Source organism: Syngnathus scovelli, chromosome 6 (assembly GCF_024217435.2).
Source record: "Syngnathus scovelli strain Florida chromosome 6, RoL_Ssco_1.2, whole genome shotgun sequence".
NCBI lineage: Eukaryota > Metazoa > Chordata > Actinopteri > Syngnathiformes > Syngnathidae > Syngnathus > Syngnathus scovelli.
In genome coordinates this window covers 2,657,670-2,678,732 of record NC_090852.1, presented here as the reverse complement: position 1 = coordinate 2,678,732, position 21,063 = coordinate 2,657,670, and the positions used below count along the sequence as shown (strand labels likewise).

The window sequence follows — 21,063 nt, the reverse complement described above, 5'->3', positions numbered from 1 at the left end:
CCTAATGTCTGAGCGGCAACGTGATGATGTTGATGGCAAACTTCCTGCATCTATGTTACCAGACTTTTCCCAGATCTGTGGGATTATGAATGATGACATCGCAACATTTATCCTTTGGTGTAAACATATTTGTCCTCATGAATGTGATCCGACGACTGAGAGTCGAGGAAAGGGGTTATTTACGATGAAGTGTGAATTTGAGCAAATATGTGATAAACAGTGGGGAAATGTCAGGATAATTAGTTTTGTAGAAGCGCTGGCCAGCCTGAACCGGAGGTCTCATACCTTCGCTCAAGGCCAACACATCTGCCAGGTTTGAGGGAGTTCTTATACTCCCTTCCTTGTCTTATCTGTGTGAGGCCCTCACTAGTTATGAACAGAACACTTTTGTTCTTTGTCTAGCTAAAGAGAAGTTCTTTATCTATTATACCTTGTAGTTTCTATTTATGAATTGTTGTTGACCAGGACGGTTTTTAAGTTATCCCATATTTACTCAATGTTTGGTTAAGTAGACTTCATGCAAGTTATCTCACATCTGCTTAACGTTTGTTGGAGTGTATGCACGAGAGGTACCTGATGATTTACTCATTATTATTATTGTGTGAAACGTAGCAAGAAAGTCTAGAGCATTGTTTTACAGGGACACGGCATCCAGGAGTTGGATATCAACACCGTGCTGTCACAGTCAAAGATGCCGACCCTTACCGCCCTGGACTTGCAGACGGTGCCTGTGATCAGCTATTCTGGGCAAATCTCAATGTGACTGTTAGGGGATGAACAATACCACAAGTGGCCTACACAGAGAGACCAGCTGGAGTGAATTACACGTTACATCCAAGGTAACGTGACCCACGTCTGCGTTAACGATGACTGCTCTCCAGGAGGAGACTGGATGGGAGCTTTGGACATCGCCGCTGTGTGCCAGGATGAGAGAGCCGTTTTCAAGGTGTAAGGGCTCTACTACCAACATGGCTGCACCATCGGACGGGACCTACTTCGTCCAGAAGTTCAAAAGCACTGCCTCACCTGCATCCTATGAGTGCACGTGCCTGTTCAGAACGGATCGTGGTTTTGTGGTCACAAGAGTTGTCCGATGCTGCCTGCCAACTGGATACGAGTGTGCGCCAGTGTGTGTGACAGACCACACCTACAGACTAGAACATCATCAGCTGACGAAAACACGAGCACATATACAACTTCTTAGACGTGACAGATGTGATAATGATAATGAGACGTGGATTGCGTAGATGCTGTTCTGTTGAGCATGTTTTACAGAAACTTGATGATTTGACCATCAAAAATGCTTCGCAATTAATGGATACAATGATGCACGGTTTCTGTGTTTTTCTTTTTTTATTTATAGCATTCTGGTCGCCTAAGGCAGAGGGACCGTGTGAGACTTTTCCTGCTAATATCTGGCCAGCAGGTTTTTCGCTTACACAATAAGTTTGATCTGGGGTATTGAGGGAAAACCTCATCTTCACTGGAAATCGTTGCTATCATTGTTTGTTGTTTTTTATTTTTACTATTCTTCTTTCTTCCTTATATTTTCTTGCTTGCCTTTGTTGTTTGGGGTGACATAATCATACTATGATAAAACAGGAGGGAGATGTCAGGGTTTTTCAGATTATCCTTATCGTATGATTATGTTGGAATGCAACCGGTAATAAATAAAATAGCTTGTCCCATCCTACACAAGGTCGTAAAACACCCCCTGATATGTTTTGACTCGAGGACAAGGGCTTCCTATTCAGCCTACTCTTATCCCCACTCTGTTTCTCTTAATAAATATGCCCTTGCAGGAGGGAGAGTTTAGACTTCATTCCTTCAACGGGTGAACTCTCCACCTGCAGGTGTCTAAAAGGACTTGCTTGTCTCCCGTGTGGTTCTTGCAAAATAAGTTGGAGTGAGCGAATCTCTAACAATAGGATTAATTGATTGGTTGTGTTATACGATTATACAAAATTCTAAATGCAAGCTAAATCTGTGAGATTGAGTTCTTCAAATTTAAAAACAAAGAAAAAATCAGATTAATTTGCCAGTTGTGTGTTTCAGTTAATTTTTTTTTTTTTTGAATTGGTGGATTGGTCTACCAGGAAACTTGAGTTGAAAATGATATATGAATGTTGTGTGGTGAGCTTGGATGAATTGAGACCAATGTGATAGGAAGACTCCTTTTTGGAGACTGTGTGAGATGCATATGATGAGCATTGATGAATGATTGCCTGAATGAAAGGTTGAATGGTTGAAGTCGTTGGCGACTACTATGGGAAATTAGTAGAGCGACTTTGATGAAAGAGTGATTTTGAGCAGGTTGAATGTTAGAAAGAAACACGTAGCTTTTGGATTGATAATTAACTAGACAAAAAACTGGAGAACCAGCAACACATGTAGAAGATGTGTGAACTGAGAAATTAAGAAGCGTTTTGGAAAGAAAGTCAAATTAAATGATGATGGAATCGTATGTAGTAAAGAACACATTCTCCCAGAAAGTTTGTCAAGGTGTGAGGCATGGGCGTTGTCAAGCCTCAAAAGGAGGGAGTGAGTAGGACAGATAGTGGAAGATAGTAACAATACAACACTTTATGACAATGAATTTTCGAATACATTTGGTGTTATACTGTGGTAAATTTTTTGTTCTGGTATCATGCAATGTATATCTCACTAGTAAGCGTAAGTGTGACAGGGTCATGTTTTGGGTCAGGTTCGTGAGGAATTGTTTGGGCCTTGGTCCATGAACGTAGATTAATTGGCACGGGACACATCTGTTTTCCATTAACAACTGACAAGATATGCACCGTGTAGAGTTGGGGAGGCTGACTGTGGGGTCATAGATCGTGTGCGCCCACCCAAGTGAGGAAAGGAGTGCTTTCTCGTAAATAATGAGGAGATTGAGAACTTACAGCACCATATTCTAAGTCATATTTTTGAGCAAGCATGACACAGGTAATAACATTTAAGAGGTAAAGACATATTAGGGCTTGATGTGGAACGCAGATCTCGATGAGTTGATTTTCAATAATGATACTGAAGACAACATACTGTCCGATTAAATTGGAACTATAGATAAAATGTAGCTCAAAAATAGGATGAGTTGCAGGATTTACAATATAAAAACGAGACGGAAGCATGATGGAAGCAGCTACACTTGGAGATAGTCTTACAAGTTTGATGTCCCAGCCTGTCATTCTCAGTGTCAGGGTCCCCGAAACCCAATCCGAAACTTCGCCTGCAGCCGTGAACAACTACAAAATGTTGCCTGGCTCTGAAGCACCTTCGACCTTTGGCGAAGGACAAGAAAAGACTGCTGTTGTGCTTGAGGGGGACAAGTACACTCCGGAGGAAATACAACATCCTCGGGGACGGAAAAGACAGTGAAAAACGGAGGAACTCACAATGATGAAAATTGACTCATTTGAACAATGGACTCATTCAAGAGTGATGGATGGGGTCGCTCTGAAGCAACAACAAAAGAACACCAACTTGAGAGGGTGAAGTGCGGCAAAAAGATATGGACTTGGAGTGTCCAACAACCAAATCGCACTCCTTGCTACGGCGTTTCCAAATTTGGTGAAGCTTGGTTCAAAGTGGAAGGGAGGTTCATTGTGCACTGAGTTTGACAGAACTGAGGAGATTTGATAAATAAATAAAACAATTTTTAAAAATACGTAGGGCTACAGAGAAAAGCATTATAATCAGAGATTGAACGGATTTGGATAAAACAAATAGGCTAAAACGGTAGGAAACAAGAGCAAAATCTGATATTTTGGCTCATCAAGTTAAGACGTAGAGGTCGAGTTATATAAATTTTAGAACAGGACATTTGGCAGTCAGGAGGAAGCTAGGTTGCTCAATGTACCGAATCAATACAATAGTAAGGTTTTTTGTACCACAGTGGAGGTTGGATGGTCAGAAAGTTAGGTACGTTCAATTTTTGACATTCACACAATCATGCATAGGAGTCACAAGGCGACAGTTAACAAGACAATGACTGCAATAGGGGCCACCTACGACTGCACCGACATAAAAAAGTAGAAGCGAGAGACCAGAGTATGGGGTTATATGCTAAAACGTCTGCTATACAGTTACCAATAGGAGATTCTATCAAAAGAAGCTACATGAGAGATGGCTTAGAATCCCTTTGTCTGTGTGTTCTGTGTTCGTGCGTAATCTCTGTAAAATTGCGACAGTCTGTTGTCGTTCGTCTGAACTTTGTGTGCCGTTTTGTGTATGTGTGCGTGTAGATGTGTGGGTGTGTGTGTGTGTGCGCGTGCACACCCTGTGTGGGTGTGGGCGTGTGAGGAGAAAGAAGGCATTGGTAAGACAATCTCTTTTAAACCAGGAGGCAATAAATGGGAACGCCCCTGTCATAAGTAGTCTTTGGTTAAAGGGAATCATTTGGAGGTGTTCAAACTCTTCCCGCAAACACTCCTATTTGCCAGTTAAATGGGCACGACAATTGACTACGAGAGTTGCAAACAACAGATGAAGAGCAGTCCTTGGCAGATTATATGATCAAGACGCTCAAACTGTGTCAAAGAAAAATTTACTGCCGCTTGATCTTTCCTCCTCACAGGTCGACAACCCCATCAATCCAGGAGACTGGGTCTACATCGAGGTCATCAAAAGAAGGAACTGGGCCAGCCACGACGGGAGGGACCATTCCAAGTCTTGCTGACTACCGCAGTGAAGTTTGCTGAATGGCCAGCTGGATTCACCTCAGCCACAAGTTGCAGGGAGTGCTGGACCCCTAATTCGAGTGGTGGAGCGAACAACGATCCCCACTCCGCTAGGCGAGGGGATGTCCCGGTGTCTCTGCTATCCTAGTAGCAATGGGGATCCATATGCCAGATGGATCCTCTGCTGCGTTGTGGTTAGAGCATGCTAAGGTCTATGGACTCATCTGAACAGACCAAATGACAAATGGATGGTCACACGATGAGAACTTTGAAGCCATACCAAACCAACACTTGTGAAGTCCACTGTGAGAGCTCACACACAGGAGGGACGTTATGTGTGTTCGAAACTCCCCTCTTCCTCTACACAAGTTCACTTGGAGGCCAGAGCAATGAATGTCACAAAGGCGTAATATATGTTTATCCATGGGAGGAGTTGGATATCAACACCGAGCTGTCACAATCAGTGATGCCGACCCATCCCGCTCTGGACTTGCAGACGGTGCCTATGATGAACACTTCTGGGCAAATCTCAATGTGACTGTTAGAGGATGAACAATACCACAAGTGGCCTACACGGAGAGACCAGCTGGAGTGAATTACACATGTTACATCCAAGGTAGCAGGACCCACAAATGCATTTACGACGACTGCTCTCCAGAAGGAAACTGGATGGGAGCTTTGGACATCACCGCTGTGTGCCAGGATGAGAGAGCCGTTTTTAAGGTGCAAGGGCTCTACTACCAACATGGCTGCACCATCGGACGGGACCTACTTCATCCAGAAGTTCAGAAGCACTGCCTCACCTGCATCCTATGAGTGCACGTGTCTGTTCAGAACGGATCGTGGTACAGACTAGAACATCATCTGCTGGCGGAAACACGAGCACATATACAACTTCTTAGACGTGACAGATGTAATAATGATAATGAGACGTGGATTGCGTAGATGCTGTTCTGTTGGGCATGTTTTACGGAAACTTGTTGATTTGACCATCAAATATGCTTCGCAAGTAATGGATACAATGATGTACTGTTTCTGTGTTTTTGTTTTTATTTTTTATTGATAGCATTCTGGTCGCCTAAGGCAGAGGGACCGTGTGAGAATTTTCCTGCTAATAACATCTGGCCAGCAGGTTTTTCGCTTACACAATAAGTTTGATCTGGGGTATTAAGGTAATACCTCATCTTCAGTGGAAAGTGTTGTTATCATTGTTTGTTGTTTTTTATTTTTACTATTCTTCTTTCTTCATTATACATATATATGTGTTTTTTTTCTTACTTGTCTTTGTTGTTTGGGGTGGCATAATCATATGATAAAACAGGAAGGAGATGTTAGGGTTTTTCAGATTATCCTTATCGTATGATTATGTTGGAATACAACCGGTAAAAAATAACCTACCTTGTCCCATCCTCCACAAGGTCGTAAAACATCCCCTGATATGTTTTGACTAGAGCACAAGGGCTTCCTATTCAGCCTGCTCTTCCCCCCACTCTGTTTCTCTTAATAAATATGTCCTTGCAGTTGGGAGATTTCAGACCTCTATTCGAACATCGCTGCACGCACAGCAACGTGTGCGCTCTCCACCTGCAGGTGTCTAAAAGGACTTGCTTGTCTCTCGTGTGGTTCTTGCAAAATAAGTTGGAGTGAGCAAATCTCTAACAACAGCCACCCAGCCGAGCGCCGGCCCCCGACTTCAATCCACGTAGGTGAAAGAGAGCTCCGTAGAGTAGGACCGGGCGTGCGTAGAAGCCATAATAGTTTTTCAAACCTTTTGTGTCACTCCAAATCATTAAATCCTTCAAACTCTTCGTCCTCCATGTCACTTACAAACAAAGCAGCTAATGATGCCGGTAGTACATGGGGCCTTTCGTCATTCCGTGATCAAATCTTTGTCCTTTATGTAAACAACTGACGTCACTTGAAATTCAAATTACACTAATCACTTGCTACCTCGCGGTTAGTTTATCGCAGTTTAACTTTGTTTTTTCTTTTTTTTGAATTTTGAAAATTTGTGAAAACATTCACATATAAGTCGCTCCTCAGTATAAGTCGCCCCCCCCACCCAAACTATGAAAAAAAACGCGATTTATAGTCTGAAATTTACGGTAATTAGAAATGCTTTTTTTAATTGCCCGACAGCACATCCATCCATCCATCCGAAAACAAATAAATCAGAAAATCACATTGCCTACTTTTTAAAGAAATTATTTCTAAATAATGGTGGAAAGCAAGTATTTGATCCTGCAAAGAAGCAATATTTCTGGCTGTCACAGACCTGCTCTTCTTACCTTACCTGTATTAATACCACCAGTTTAAACTCTAACAGTATAAAAGACACCTGCACATGACCTCAAACAGTTATACTCCAAACTCCACTATGGTAAAGACCAGCGCTGTCGAAGGACACCAGAAACAAGATTGTAGACCTTCATCAGGCTGGGAAGACTGAATCAGCAATAGGCAAGCAGCTTGCTGCGAAGAAATCTACTGCTGGAGAAATAATCAGAAAATGGAAAATTTATTTGACCACTGCTAATCTCACTCGATCAGGGGCTCCACACAAGAGCTCAGCCCGTGGGGTCAAAATGATCACAAGAACGGTAAGCAAAAATCCCAGAACCACACGGGGGACCTAGTGAAAGACCTGAAGAAAGCTGCACTCAGATCTTGCAGCGCCAGACGTGTCCCCCTGTATAAGCCAGAACCAGTGGTACCTCTACTTACGAACTACACTTACGAACTTTTCAAGACACGAACCGGAGCCACACGATTTTTTTGCATTTACTTACAAACCAATTTTTGCCCAGCGACGGCCCCATAACATCACTGCTCGAGAGGAGATCTGCATGGAGGAATGGGCCAAAATTCCAGCAACAGTGTGTGAAAACCTTGTGAAGACTTATAGAAAACGTTTGACCTCTGTCATTGCCAACAAAGGGTATATAACACAGTATTGATATGAACTTTTGTTATTGACCAAACACTTATTTTCCACCATAATTTGCAAATAAATTCTTTAAAAATAATTTTCTGGATTTTGTTTTTATTTTGTCTCTCAAAGCTGAAGTGTACCTATGCTAAAAATTACAGGCATCTCTAGTCTTTTAAGTGGGAGAACTTGCACAATTGGTAATACTTTTTTGCCCCACTGAATACAGTAATCCCTCGCTACACCGCAGTTCGTTTATCGTGGTTTCACTACATTGCAGATTTTTTTTCCAAATTTAAAAAAAAATTACAATTCAAAATCTAACTTCTAAATTGAGGAATTATGCACGAAAGTTGCCCACACGCTAGCAGAAGGCAGGGAGTGCCCACACAATTGCAGTGCGTACACTTGTACATTTTTATATAAACATTTTTATAATAAGAGTTCTACAAACATACCATAATTTCTGGACTATAAGCCGCGACTTTTTTCCCAAATTTTGGACCCTGCGGCTTATAGTCAGGTGCGGCTTATATAATATTTTTTTCGTGATTTTTGTGATGACTTGATCACTTTTACTCTTAACACTATTATATACAGTAAAAGCTACAAAACAAACTGACAAATAACTCGTTTTCAAATCAGACGAGTAAAAACTGGTCATATATTAAAAAAAAGATATTAAAAGTGAAGACAATTTGCAATTCTAGTAATGACACACAAATTTGATGCACAATTTTTCTTCGCGGGCCACATAGAATGATGTGGCGGGCCGTATCTGGCCCCCGGGCCTTGAGTTTGACACCTGTGCTCTAAACCCTTTCTCTTACTCTGCCATGTCCTCAGGGATGCGTCCTCTCCCCACTGCTCTTCTCCCTCTACACCAACGATTTCTCCGCAAGTGACTCTTCCGTGAAGCTCCTGAAGTATGCAGACGACACCACTCTCATCGGACTGATCCAGAACGGTGATGAGACTGCGTACAGACAGGAGGTGGAGCGGCTGGTCCACTGGTGCAGCCAAAACCACCTGGACCTGGACCTGAACCCGCTCAAGACCGTGGAGATGACAGTGGACTTCAGGCGAGGCCCTTCACCACTTTCACCCCTCACTATCCGCAGTAATACTATTCTCTCCACAGACACCTTCAAGTTCCTGGGAACCACAATCTCTCGGGACCTGAAATGGACCGGCCACATAGACTCTGTCCGGAAGAAGGCCCAGCAGAGGCTGTACTTCCTGAGACAGCTCAAGAAGTTCAACCTGCCACGGGAGCTGCTGAAGACCTTCTACACTGCCATCATCCAGTCTGTCCTCTGCACCTCCATCACTGTCTGGTTTGGATCGGCCTCCAAACAAGACAAGCACAGACTGCAACGGACAATAAGGACTGCAGAAAAGATAATTGGAATCAACCTCCCATCTATCCAAGACTTGTACCTGTCCAGGACCAGGAAACGTGCAAGTAACATCTCAACAGACCCTTCGCACCCAGGTTGCAGCCTGTTTGAACTACTCCCCTCCGGACGCCGTTATAGAGCTCTGTATACTAAAACCAGCAGACACAGAGACAGCTTCTTCCCCCAGGCTGTCGCTCTGATGAACGCACACCACTCTTAGAGTCTCAGAGTCATTACTGTGATATAACATCCCGCTTGCCACACCTTTTTTGTCCACACTGTTTGCACTATGTGTCCTCTCTGCATCCATTGCAGCCTGGTCATCCTAGAAGAGGGACCCTCCCATCTGTGGTCTCTTCTCAAGGTTTCTCATTTCCCCTAGCTGGAGTTTTGAGTTTTTCCTTGCCCTCTTGGGAGTTTAAGATCAGGGGGTGTTTGAGAATATCTTTCGTTCTTCACATGTCCTGAGTGTTGTTGTTAGTCACCTAAATGTTGAACAGAGGCTGTGATTTACCGAAGTCAAATTCCTTGTTTGGCACGCTCAAACATGGCGAATAAAAAACTCTTGAATCTTGAATGTCACTCAGAGATTACACAAAGCAGTGGTGCTCTTTGGACCATCTGCATTGTATTAAAACCCAATCAATCAGCATTTAAATTCAATTCTTCTGACATTTTGCTCACCAAAAACAAGTTGTAATGAATGTAAACTTTTAATGCTTTTTATTCAGAAGGTTACTTTGAACCTTAAACGGCGGCGCGGCGTACTTATGGATTTTTTACGGCCTCCAGGGGGCGCTCTAGCAGGAAGCAAGAGAGAGACAGGCGAAGAAGAGATAATGCGCCGAAGAAGACGTGCTAGTTTGTGTTTACATTTTGCGCATCACGCAGAACGCGATCAAGACGGACATTACTGAAAAGAAGCCTTTATACACAAACCGTCATCATGGGGGATAAAAGAAATGCATATGATGCCGCTTTTAAGCCAAAGGCAGTCGATGTTGATGACATTATCTTGTGTCTACTCTGGAGCGTACTTATGGATTTTTACGGCCTCCGGTCTCCAGGGGGCGCTCTAGCAGGAAGCAAGAGCGAGACAGACGAAGAAGAGATAATGCGCCGAAGAAGACGTGCTAGTTTGTGTTTACATTTCGCGCATCACGCACACACCCACATTCACACAAAGACAGGAAGCTTTTATACACAAACCGTCATTTTGGGGGACAAAAGAAATGCATATGATGCCGCTTTTAAGCTATACGTGTCGCTCGCTAGTTTAATGTAATTTAGCGCTTCGTGCATGAATTAGATTAGCATGAACAGACCCTTTTCACACTCGAAGAAATGCATAAAACCGACGACGAAAGAGAGACTGAGAAAGTGTGAGGCGAAGGATATCTAACGCTATTCCAATCGGACACTAAGGAGGACGACTTCGATGGTTTCAGTGCACAGGAGGAAGATGAAGACGGCTCTTTTTTTACTTTTACTGGTATGTTTTTTTTAACTAGCCCTGTTAGTGCTGTGCTACCGTATTGCTGCTGTGTTACCGCCGCGTCTCAGTGACTTTGCTGCGTTACTTCGGGTTGCTGCGGTATTACTGCCGCGTCACAGGCAGTGTTTGGAAAGAAATGTTAAGGTATGTTATTAAAGCTTTAAAAAAACTTTCTGTGTCCAGTCTTTCTTTGCTAATAACTCGCGTGCGCACTTCCGCGTTGCTGCGGTACTACTGCTGCGTCACAGGCAATGTTTAGAAAGACATGTTCAAGTATGTTATTAAAACGTTAAAAAGGCTTTCTATGTACTGTCTTTCTTTGTAAAAAAAACTCGTGTGCACGTGCGGCTTATAGACCGGTGCGGCTTATGTAAGAAAAAAACTGAAATATCCCTGAATTTTAGTTGGTGCGGTTTATAATCCGGTGCGGTTTATAGTCCGGCAATTACGGTATTTACAGTGTTGTACCTTGTTATAGAAAATGTTATAATACTAAAAGAGTTCTAAAAACAAATTTACTGTATGTACATTTGTACCTTGTTATAAAAAAAAGTTACAATAATAAAAGCTGTTCTAAAACCATATTTACTGTATGTGTTAAGAATTGTCCATGTTATTTATGTTATTCAGCCGTGCTTTTAGTTGAGGTAGTGTGCTTTATTTTGAAGGCCGTTTTCAGGCGATACCACTTCCTGTTTCACGTTCGTGCTCATATGACGATTACAGTGATACAGCAGTCATTGACGATGTAAGTGGGTCTCCTAACAAGAGAAATGAACGATCACGTGCACCTTTAGGACAATGTAGTGCTGCTCCAAATGTTGGTTTACATTCCTTTAGAGGTCCGTTTTCGTGTGTTAGCACGATCGCGAATTAGCATCTTTCCCCTAACTCGTTAGCCTGCCCAGTACTTCTTGTTAACATGTTACACGCACACACGTATAATATTTATATTTTCAATATTTATACAAAATTTTCAATATGTTATTTACACTATTAATGAGTTATTTACATGTTTGAAACAAATATTTAATGTTCTAATAATTAAATATGCACTCAAATGATTTCTTATACATTTATTGACACGAAAAATGTACAGAGGGTGACCCTACTTTGCGGATTTCACTTATCGCGGTTGGTTTTTGGAACCAATTATCCGCGATAAACGAGGGATTACTGTATCATTATATTATCATTTGCACTGTGCTGTTGAGACGTTTATTCAGATTTTTTAATCTTTTATTATGTTTTTTATTTATTCAAAAAAAATACGTTATTGTGATGTTCCAGTTATTGTGATGTTCCAGTTGCACGATTTCTGATTTTTGTTCAGACAGAGCCTCTTTAAGTTTGTACTTTTATCCTGTTAATTCTTTTTCACTCAAGAGATAAACATACATACTACATACATACATACTACATACATACATAAAGTTGCACTTTGTTTACAAGTTTTCCTGTCTGCAGTCATCTTTCTCTTTACTGTAAAATATTAAATAAACACATCGGAAATCGAATCAAAATTTGAATATGTTTGGGTCAAATCGCCCAGCCCTATTTTATATCTCGTTTTTCTATAGGAGTCTATACTCAAATTGCTTACATTAGATGCATTATTGGGCCAAACATACTCTGCTGGTCTTTAACTATGTAAGAGGTCACCGCTGCCCCTTGAGCAGGCTGACAGAAGCGTGGCTGCCGGTATGCACCTACAGCCCTTCTGACCACCACCAAATATTCGTGCACCGGTGTGAGTGGCACTAAAGGAAAGGTGAGTGAAGTGTCTTGCCTAAGGAAACGATATATGACTCGGGCAACAGCCAACCCTTCGGTTACTAAACCACTGAGCGGTGGCAATTTGTTCACTCATTTGATTTGGAAAAAAAAAAAAAACAGATTCTGAGGTCCTTCCGGCTTCCGGGTTGTTCTGACAGATCGTCGCTCTTCGGACACAAAGTATGGCAGCGGACCAAGAGGTATGTACGGCTCCGTGCACCAACTGCACCCTTCTCTTAGAGAGGTTGTCTCTGCTAGAGGGACGTGTCCGCCAGTTAGAGCAGAATAGTGCGATAACAGTAGTTGCGGCGGACACAGACGCGGGCTGTAGTCAGCCCGCTAGCCCGGTTAGCATTAGCCCCAAGCGGCTTGCTAATCGCGATGAGCCAGGTAAGACGCATAGCCGTCCAAAGTCATCTCGGTCTACTGGCCCTCGCACTTTGGTCATAGGTGACTCCATTACCCGCAACATTACGCTTAAAAATCCAGCCACGGTAATGTGTATTCCTGGGGGCAGAGCACCCGACATAGAAGCTAATCTTAGGGAGCTGACTCGCAATAGGCCTAGTCAACAGCGTAGTTCCAACAACACTAGCTATTCGGACATAGTGATACACGTCGGCTCCAATGATGTTAGGATGAGACAATCAGAGATCACAAAGAAAAACATAGCGAGGACTTGTGATCTTGCCAGAAAGATGAATCGGCATCGAGTATTTGTCTCTGGCCCCCTGCCTGGGAGAGGCACTGATGAGAGGTTTAGTAGATTAGTCTCCCTTAATCGATGGATGGCTGGGTTCTGTAAAAAGCAGGGACTGTATTTTATAGATAACTGGTCCTCCTTCTGGGGCCGCCCCGACCTGCTGAGGAAGGACGGCCTTCACCCTAACCGTGAAGGCGCCTTCACTCTTTCTAGGAATATAGATTACTGTTTGAGCCACTCATGACAGGTCACTTTAGAGCAGGCCAGGGCACAGGTGATTAGACCACCTGTGAGGATGGGTTTGGAGTCTGTTAAGTTAAAGTTAACTAGCGCTAGGCTAGACTTTCAGCATACACATAGCTCCTCGTGTAGACTAGAGCGCGACAGTTTAAATAGTGCTGCAGTACACATAAACACACTTTCTACTGGGGTAGTAGACAAATCCAATCACTCCGTTCCGACCGGTCTTGCTGATGAAACGGTGCCTGTTTTAGATAACTTCACATGTGTAACAAATACTCATCATCAAATTCCCACGGTCGTTTCATCCCACCGCCCTAATAAACTTTTGAGAGGTGATATTAGGCCTAGAGAACACAATTTTACTCGCATCCCGATTAAAAATCCTTCGATAGATACGCACCCTGATCAACCAATTACACTTAAATTCGGTTTTATGAATATTAGATCACTTCATACGAAAGCAGTTCTCGTTAATGACCTTATCACGGAACATAATCTAAACGTTTTTGGTCTTTGCGAGACCTGGTTAAAACCTAATGAACTGCTGCCACTTAACGAGGCCTCGCCTCCAAATTTTGTGAGCTCGCATGTGGCTCGTCCTCGGAAAAAGGGTGGGGGTGTCGCCCTCATCTCAAATTCTGAGCTTAGATTTAGGCCTCGCTCAATTCACGTATTTAAAACATTTGAAGTTCTCATTGTGCGATCCACTGCGTTACCGTCATTTTATCTTGTTGTTATTTACCGCCCACCCGGGGCTTACTCTGGCTTCCTGGATGAATTTTCAGAAGTTGTGGCTGATCTAGTGACAAATGCAGATAATATAGTTATCATGGGTGATTTCAACATCCACATGAATTTACCGTCGGAACCACTGACTATGGCATTTCAAACTTTAATCGATACGTTTGGTTTTACGCAAGCTGTACAGGCAGCAACGCATAAGAATGGAAATACCTTAGATCTGGTATTATCCCGGGGACTAGCAACCTCAAATATAACAGTACTGCCATACACTACTGTTCTGTCTGATCATTTTTTAATAAAATTTGAAATTTGAGTTCCTTGTCAAAGGCAAGAGAGCAATCAGAATTATAGCAGTCGTAATTTTAACTCCATGACTGCAACTGCGCTATCTGAGTTACTGTCGCCGGCAACCGCCATGTTTCCCGCGTACAGTGGCTCTATCGATAATCTTACAAATGAATTCAATGCGACATTATTAAAAGCCATCGACTCTGTGGCACCGCTACGTCTGAAAACTCGCCGTAGATGGCCAACTCCGTGGTTCACAGATGAAACACGTACGTTTAAACAATTATGTAGAAAGCATGAGCGCAGATGGCGTTTAACCAAACTTGAGGTTTTCCATCAGGCATGGAAGGACAGCCTCCTGAAATATAAAGATGCGCTTATTTTAGCAAAAACTCGTTATTTTTCGCAAGTCATTAATCTTAATAAAAATAATCCTAAATACTTATTTGATACAGTGGCAAAGCTAACTCTGCGCCAGCCGACCCCCGATAGCTCCTTCTACTCAGCTGACGAGTTTATGAAATTTTTTGCTCAAAAGATTGAGTCCATTAGGGACGAGATCAAGAATACCATGCCAATCGCTCCGCCGGTTACTAGCGCTGGGGATCATGCAATAACCCTCTCAAATTTTAAAAGCGTGTCCCTTGAAATGCTTACAAAATTGGTTAGTACGGCTAAACAAACATGTTTACTCGACCCGCTTCCAGCCAAACTACTTAAAGAATTATTTCAAATTTTAGGACCGTCCGTCTTAAATATAATCAATCTGTCTGTTTCCTCTGGGATAGTGCCAATAGCCTTTAAAACCGCTATTATTAAACCACTACTTAAGCGAGCAAATCTTGACCCGGACTGTCTCAGTAATTATAGGCCAGTTTCAAACCTCCCATTCATAGCAAAACTTCTCGAAAAAGTAGTAGCACAGCAGCTTATTGATTACATGGTCGCTAATAATCGATATGACTCTTTTCAGTCTGGTTTTAGAGCTAATCATTCTACAGAGACAGCACTTGCTAAAGTGACTAATGATCTCCTCATAGCTATGGATTCAAATACGTCGTCTGTATTGTTACTACTTGATCTTAGTGCTGCCTTTGACACTGTAGACTTCGATATTTTATTAGGGCGTCTTAAAAGTTGTGTTGGTATCTCAGGGTCAGCACTAAGCTGGTTCAACTCCTATCTATCAGGCAGGACGCACCGAGTGGTCCATGGTAATACGTCCTCTGAGCTTTATAATGTTACGTGTGGTGTCCCACAGGGATCGGTACTCGGACCGATTTTATTTAATATTTATATGATTCCGCTTGGGGACATAATACATAAATATAATATTAGTTTTCAATGCTACGCGGATGACACCCAATTATATATGCCGTTATCGATGACAGATCCACAGGACTGCTGTAATCTCGAGGCGTGCCTTGCGGAGATTAAGCAATGGATGTCTCTCAACTTCCTTCGTCTTAACCCGGATAAAACTGAGATGTTGATAATTGGTCCTACTCGTTATCAACATTTATTTAAGGAAACCACTATAACTATAGATAACCGTACTATCACTCAGAGTGATACGGTAAGTAATCTCGGGGTAATATTTGACCAAACGCTCTCCTTTCAAAAACACATTAAGAATATAACCAGGGTTGCGTTTTTTCACCTTCGTAATATTGCTAAGATTTGTCCTATCCTCTCGACCGGGGATGCGGAAACTATTATACATGCGTTCGTCACGTCACGCCTGGACTACTGTAATGTATTATTCTCTGGTCTTCCTAAATCCAGTATTAAAAGTCTACAGTTAGTGCAAAATGCCGCTGCGAGGCTGCTCTCACGGTCAAGAAAATTTGATCACATTACCCCAATATTAGCCGAATTACATTGGCTCCCGGTCCATTTAAGATGTGACTTCAAGGTTCTTCTACTAACCTATAAAGCACTGCATGGCTTAGCGCCTTCATATCTCGTCGACCTAGTCGTTCCTTATGTTCCGTCTCGTAACCTTCGTTCGCAAAACGCTAGTCTTTTAGTTATACCGAGGGCCAAGAAAATGTCTGCAGGGTCTAGAGCATTCTCTATTCGGGCTCCAGAGCTTTGGAATGCCCTACCAATGGATATTAGAACTACTACCTCAGTAGAAACATTTAAGACACGCTTAAAGACACATTTCTATGAGATGGCCTTTAACTAACTTGTGATGGCCGATTTGGCCGGAGTTTGTTCTGTTCTCTCTGCCCACCTCCTCCCCGGCTGGGGAGGGGGTTAGGTGGCTCAAAAGCGGATAGCGGCTGGCTGGATTCTCGGGGACCAGTTCGGGATGGGGGAGCTGCGGCTCGGCCCCCTTGAGGACACTGCCAGGACAATCGAGGGCACCTCCGACATCCATTTTTCTTCATTGATTTTCATATTATGTATTACTTGTGCACTCTCTGCATCCATTATAACCTGGTGATCCTGAAAGGGGGATCCTTCCATCTGTGGTCCCTTCTCAAGGTTTCTCATTTTCCCCTGGCAGGGGTTTTTTGAGTTTTTCCTTGCCCTTTTGGGAGCTTATGATCAGGGGATGCTTTGAGAATAATTGTCAATTTTGGCTATGTGAAGCCCTTTGAGACTGTCTGTGATTTAGGGCTATACAAATAAACTTGACTTGACTTGACTTGACTTGATCGATGCTTAAGACCAAGGTGGGATCTGCTGTTGGCCAGTGTATGGCGAGAGACTATAGAGATTAAAGTTATTTTTATCTTAACACTAACACGTACGATGCAGGCAGGCAGCTGCTGGCAGCTTTTCGTCAGCTGTAGACTATTTTGCCACACTAATGTACGCAATAACTATCCATCCATCTATCTTCCGCTTATCTGGGGTCGGGTCGCGGGGGCAGCAGCTTTAGGAGGGACTCCCAGACTTCCCTCTCCCCAGCCACTTCGTCCAGTTCATCCCGGGAGATCCCAAGGCGTTCCCAGGCCAGCTGAGAGACATAGTCTCTGCAGCGCGTCCTGGGTTGTCCCCGGGGTCTCCTACCGGTGGGACATGCCCGGAACACCTCCCCAGGGAGGCGTCCAGGAGGCATCCTGATGAGATGCCCGAGCCACCTCATCTGGCTCCTCTCAACGTGGAGGAGCAGCGGCTCTACTCCGAGTCGCTCCCGGATGACCGAGCTTCTCACCTTATCTCTAAGGGAGAGCCCGGACACCCTGCGGAGGAAACTCATTTCGGCCGCTTGTATCCTGGATCTCGTTCTTTCCGTCACGACCCAAACCTCATGACCATAGGTGAGGGTAGGAGCATAGATCGACCGGTTAATCGAGAGCTTTGCGTTTTGGCTCTGCTCTCTCTTTACCACGACGGACGGGTACAGACTCCGCATTACTGCCGACGCTACACCGATCCGCCTGTTGATCTCACGTTCCATCCTGCCCTCACTCGTGAACAAGACCCCAAGATACTTGAACTCCTCCACTTGGGGCAAGATCTCATCCTCGATCCGGAGAGGGCATTCCACCCTTTTCCGACCGAGGATCATGGACTCGGATTTGGAGGTGCTGACCTTCATCCCGACCGCTTCACACTTGGCTGCGAATCGCTCTAGTGAGAGCTGGAGATCACGGTCTGAAGAAGCCAACAGCACCACGTCGTCTGCAAAAAGCAGAGACGCGATGCTGAGGTCCCCAAACCGGACCCCCTCAACGCCTCTATGAACAGAATTGGTGACAAAGGGCAGCCTTGGCGGAGTCCAACCCTCACTGCGAATAAATACGACTTACTGCCGGAAATGCGGACCAAACTCCGGCCTCGGTGATACAGGGACCAAACCGCCCTTATCAGTTGGCTCGGCACCCCGTACTCCCGAAGCACCCTCCACAGAACCTCCCGAGGGACACGGTCGAACGCCTTCTCCAAGAATACAAAACACATGTGGACTGGTTGGGCAAACTCCCATGCACCCTCGAGGATCCTGCCGAGGGTGTAGAGCTGGTCCACGGTTCCACGGCCAGGACGAAAGCCACACTGCTCCTCCTGAATCCGAGGTTCGACCTCCCGATGGACCCTCCTTTCCAGCACCCCTGAATAGACCTTACCAGGAAGGCTGAGGAGTGTGATTCCCCTGTAATTGGAACACACCCTTCTTAAAGAGGGGAGCCACCACCCTTGTCTGCCAATCTAGAGGCACTGTCCCCGATGTCCACGCAATGTTGTATAGGCGTGTAAGCCATGACAGCCCCACAACATCCAGAGCCTTTAAGAACTCCGGGCGGATCTCACCCACCCCTGGGGCCTTGCCACCGAGAAGTTTTTTACCTACCTCAGTGACTTCGACCCCAGAGATTGGAGAGTCCGCCACAGAGTCTCCAGGCCCTGCTTCCACAATGGAAGGCGTGTAAGTGGAATTGAGGAGGTCTTCTCCCCACCGACTCACGACGTCCCGAGTCGAGGTCAGCAGCACGCCATCCCCACTGTAAACAGTGTTGGCGGTGCACTGCTTCCCCCACCTGAGACGCCGGATGGTGGACCAGAATTTCCTCGAAGCCGTCCTCCCAATTTGCCTCAGCAACCGCTGAAGCTGCGTTCTGCTTGGCCATCTGGTACCTGTCAGGTGCCTCCGGAGTCCCGCAGGCCAAAACGGCCCGATAGGACTCCTTCAGCTTGACGGCATCTCTTTCCGCCGGTGTCCACTAGCGTGTTCGGGGATTGCCGCCATGACAGGCACCAACGACCTTACGGCCACAGGTCCAGTCGGCTGCCTCAACAATGGAGGCGCGGAACATGGTCCACTCGGACTCAATGTCCCCCGCCTCCCCCGGGACGTGGGAAAAGCTCTGCCAGAGGTGGGAATTGAAGCTCTTCCTGACAGAGGATTGTGCCAGGCATTCTCAGCAGACCCTCACAGAGCGTTTGGGTCTGCCAGGTCGGACCGGCCCCTTACCCCACTATCGGAGCAAACCCACCACCAGGTGGTGATCAGTTGACAGCTCCGCCCCTCTCTTCACCCGAGTGTCCAAAACATGCGGCCGCAAATCCGATGACACGACTACAAAGTCGATCATCGAAGTGCGGCCTAGGGTGTCCTAGTGCCAAGTGCACACATGGACACCCTTATGCTTGAACATGGAGTTCATTATAGAAAATCCGTGTCGAGGACGGAAGTCCAATAATAAAACACCGCTCGGGTTCAGATCGGGGGGCCGTTCCTTCCAATCACGCCCTTCCAGGTCTCACTGTGACTGCTCACGTGAGCATTGAAGTCACCCAGTAGAGTCCCCAGAAGGAGCGCTCTCCAGCATTTCCTAAAGGGAAATGCTTGGTGCATAGACACAAACAACAGTCAGGACCGGTCCGCCCACCCGAAGGCAGAGGGAGGCTACCCTCTCGTTCACCGGGGTGAACCCCAATGTGCAGGCGCCCAGCCGGGGGGCAATCAGTACACCCACACCTGCTCGACGCCACTCACCATGGGCAACTCCAGAGTGGAAGAGAGTCCAGCTCCTCTCGAGAGGGCTTGTACCAGAGCCAAAACTACTATGTGTGGAGGCAAGTCTGTGTCTAGTCGGAACTTTTCTGCCTCACACACCAGCTGGGGCTCCTTTCCAGCCAGAGAGGTGACATTCCATGTCCCAAGAGCCAGCCTCTGCAGCCGGGGATCCAACCGCCAAGGTCTTTGGCCGCCGCCCAGCTCACTTTGCACCCGACCCCTTTGGCCCCTCCTAGAGGTGGTGAGGCCATGGGAAGGGGGATCCACATTTTGTTTTCGGGCTATGCCCGGCCGGGCCCCATGGGCGAAGACCCGGCCACCAGGCGCTCGCCTTCGAGCCCCACCTCCAGGCCTGGCTCCAAAGGGGGGCCCTGGTGACCCGCGTCCGGGCGAGGGAAAACGAAGTCCATTTGTGTTTTTCGTCAGAAGGGGCAATATATATATATATAATAACTCATAACTCCTAAGAGTGTAATCAGACCATAAAAGTCCTTTAGTCCGCTTGTTTGGTCCCGACCAAAATCGGACTTAATTTTTTTCGTTTGGTGCGGTTCCTATTCAGACTATACATTTTGCAAGTAAAGTGTATAATTTGAAAACACACCCACGCTTGTGACGATCTGTGCTCCCATTAGACAGCAATGACCAGGGCGGCACACAGATCACAGACCCGGAAATGGCGGAAAACATGCGAGTCCGAAGCGCTGCATTCCTACTCTGTATATTTGTGCTGTTGGTTCGATCTTCGCTGTTTGTATTCACACCTGAAGAGAACCGCACCATAGTTCGTTTGGAAGCAAAGTGGGTCTTGGTCCGTTTCTTTGATCCGCACTAGGATTCGTTTGTATTCACACTTACACAAACGGTCCGGACCAGCGTTACAATAGAACCCTGTTCCGTTTACAGTGGACTAAACAGTCAAGTCTGAATACACCCTAACTTCCTGTCCTGTACTCCTAAGAATCACGCACCCATGAGCTGCTCCTGAAGTTTCTTTCTCTCTGGGTTTTCCCCTTCACTGTCACTGTCACTCCTGCACAGAACACACCAAAATACACAAACATCAACTTCAGAGTTTGAATCTTGAACTTAAATTGACTAAATAAATGACTGCTTACTTCTCATTGTTCTGTGACTCCTTCACAGGCTTCTTGCACTGTCTCTCTTTATTCTTCAAGTAATCCTTAAGTTTCTCTGCTCTGTCCAAATACTGCATACACTTAGCTCGAATGCTTTCCTTCGCCTTGTCACTGTGGGCCTCATCTGCAAGAGCAAAACATTTCAGGCAACAGTACACAAATAACTGCATGCATGCGACAGTGGAATGCAATGT

The 21,063-nt window shown here is 45.0% G+C and overlaps 2 protein-coding genes across 8 annotated transcripts in view; one reads left to right on the top strand and one right to left on the bottom strand.

The window, feature by feature from the left end:
* The window catches only part of vps4a (vacuolar protein sorting 4 homolog A), a 157,370-nt gene that overhangs the window by 135,425 nt on the left and 882 nt on the right, over positions 1-21,063 (bottom strand). For all 7 annotated transcript variants that reach the window (XM_068650942.1, XM_068650944.1, XM_068650940.1 and 4 more), the window contains 2 exons: positions 20,849-20,993; positions 20,702-20,763 (listed from right to left, as the gene is read on the bottom strand). In XM_068650942.1, the coding sequence (XP_068507043.1) occupies positions 20,702-20,763; positions 20,849-20,993 (207 nt within the window). The remainder of the gene's footprint in view (positions 1-20,701; positions 20,764-20,848; positions 20,994-21,063) is intronic.
* On the top strand, positions 12,433-14,536 carry LOC137840349 (uncharacterized). Its single transcript, XM_068650948.1, has one exon. It carries the CDS (start codon positions 13,278-13,280, stop codon positions 14,280-14,282), a length of 1,005 nt encoding a protein of 334 aa, XP_068507049.1. The 5' UTR covers positions 12,433-13,277; the 3' UTR covers positions 14,283-14,536.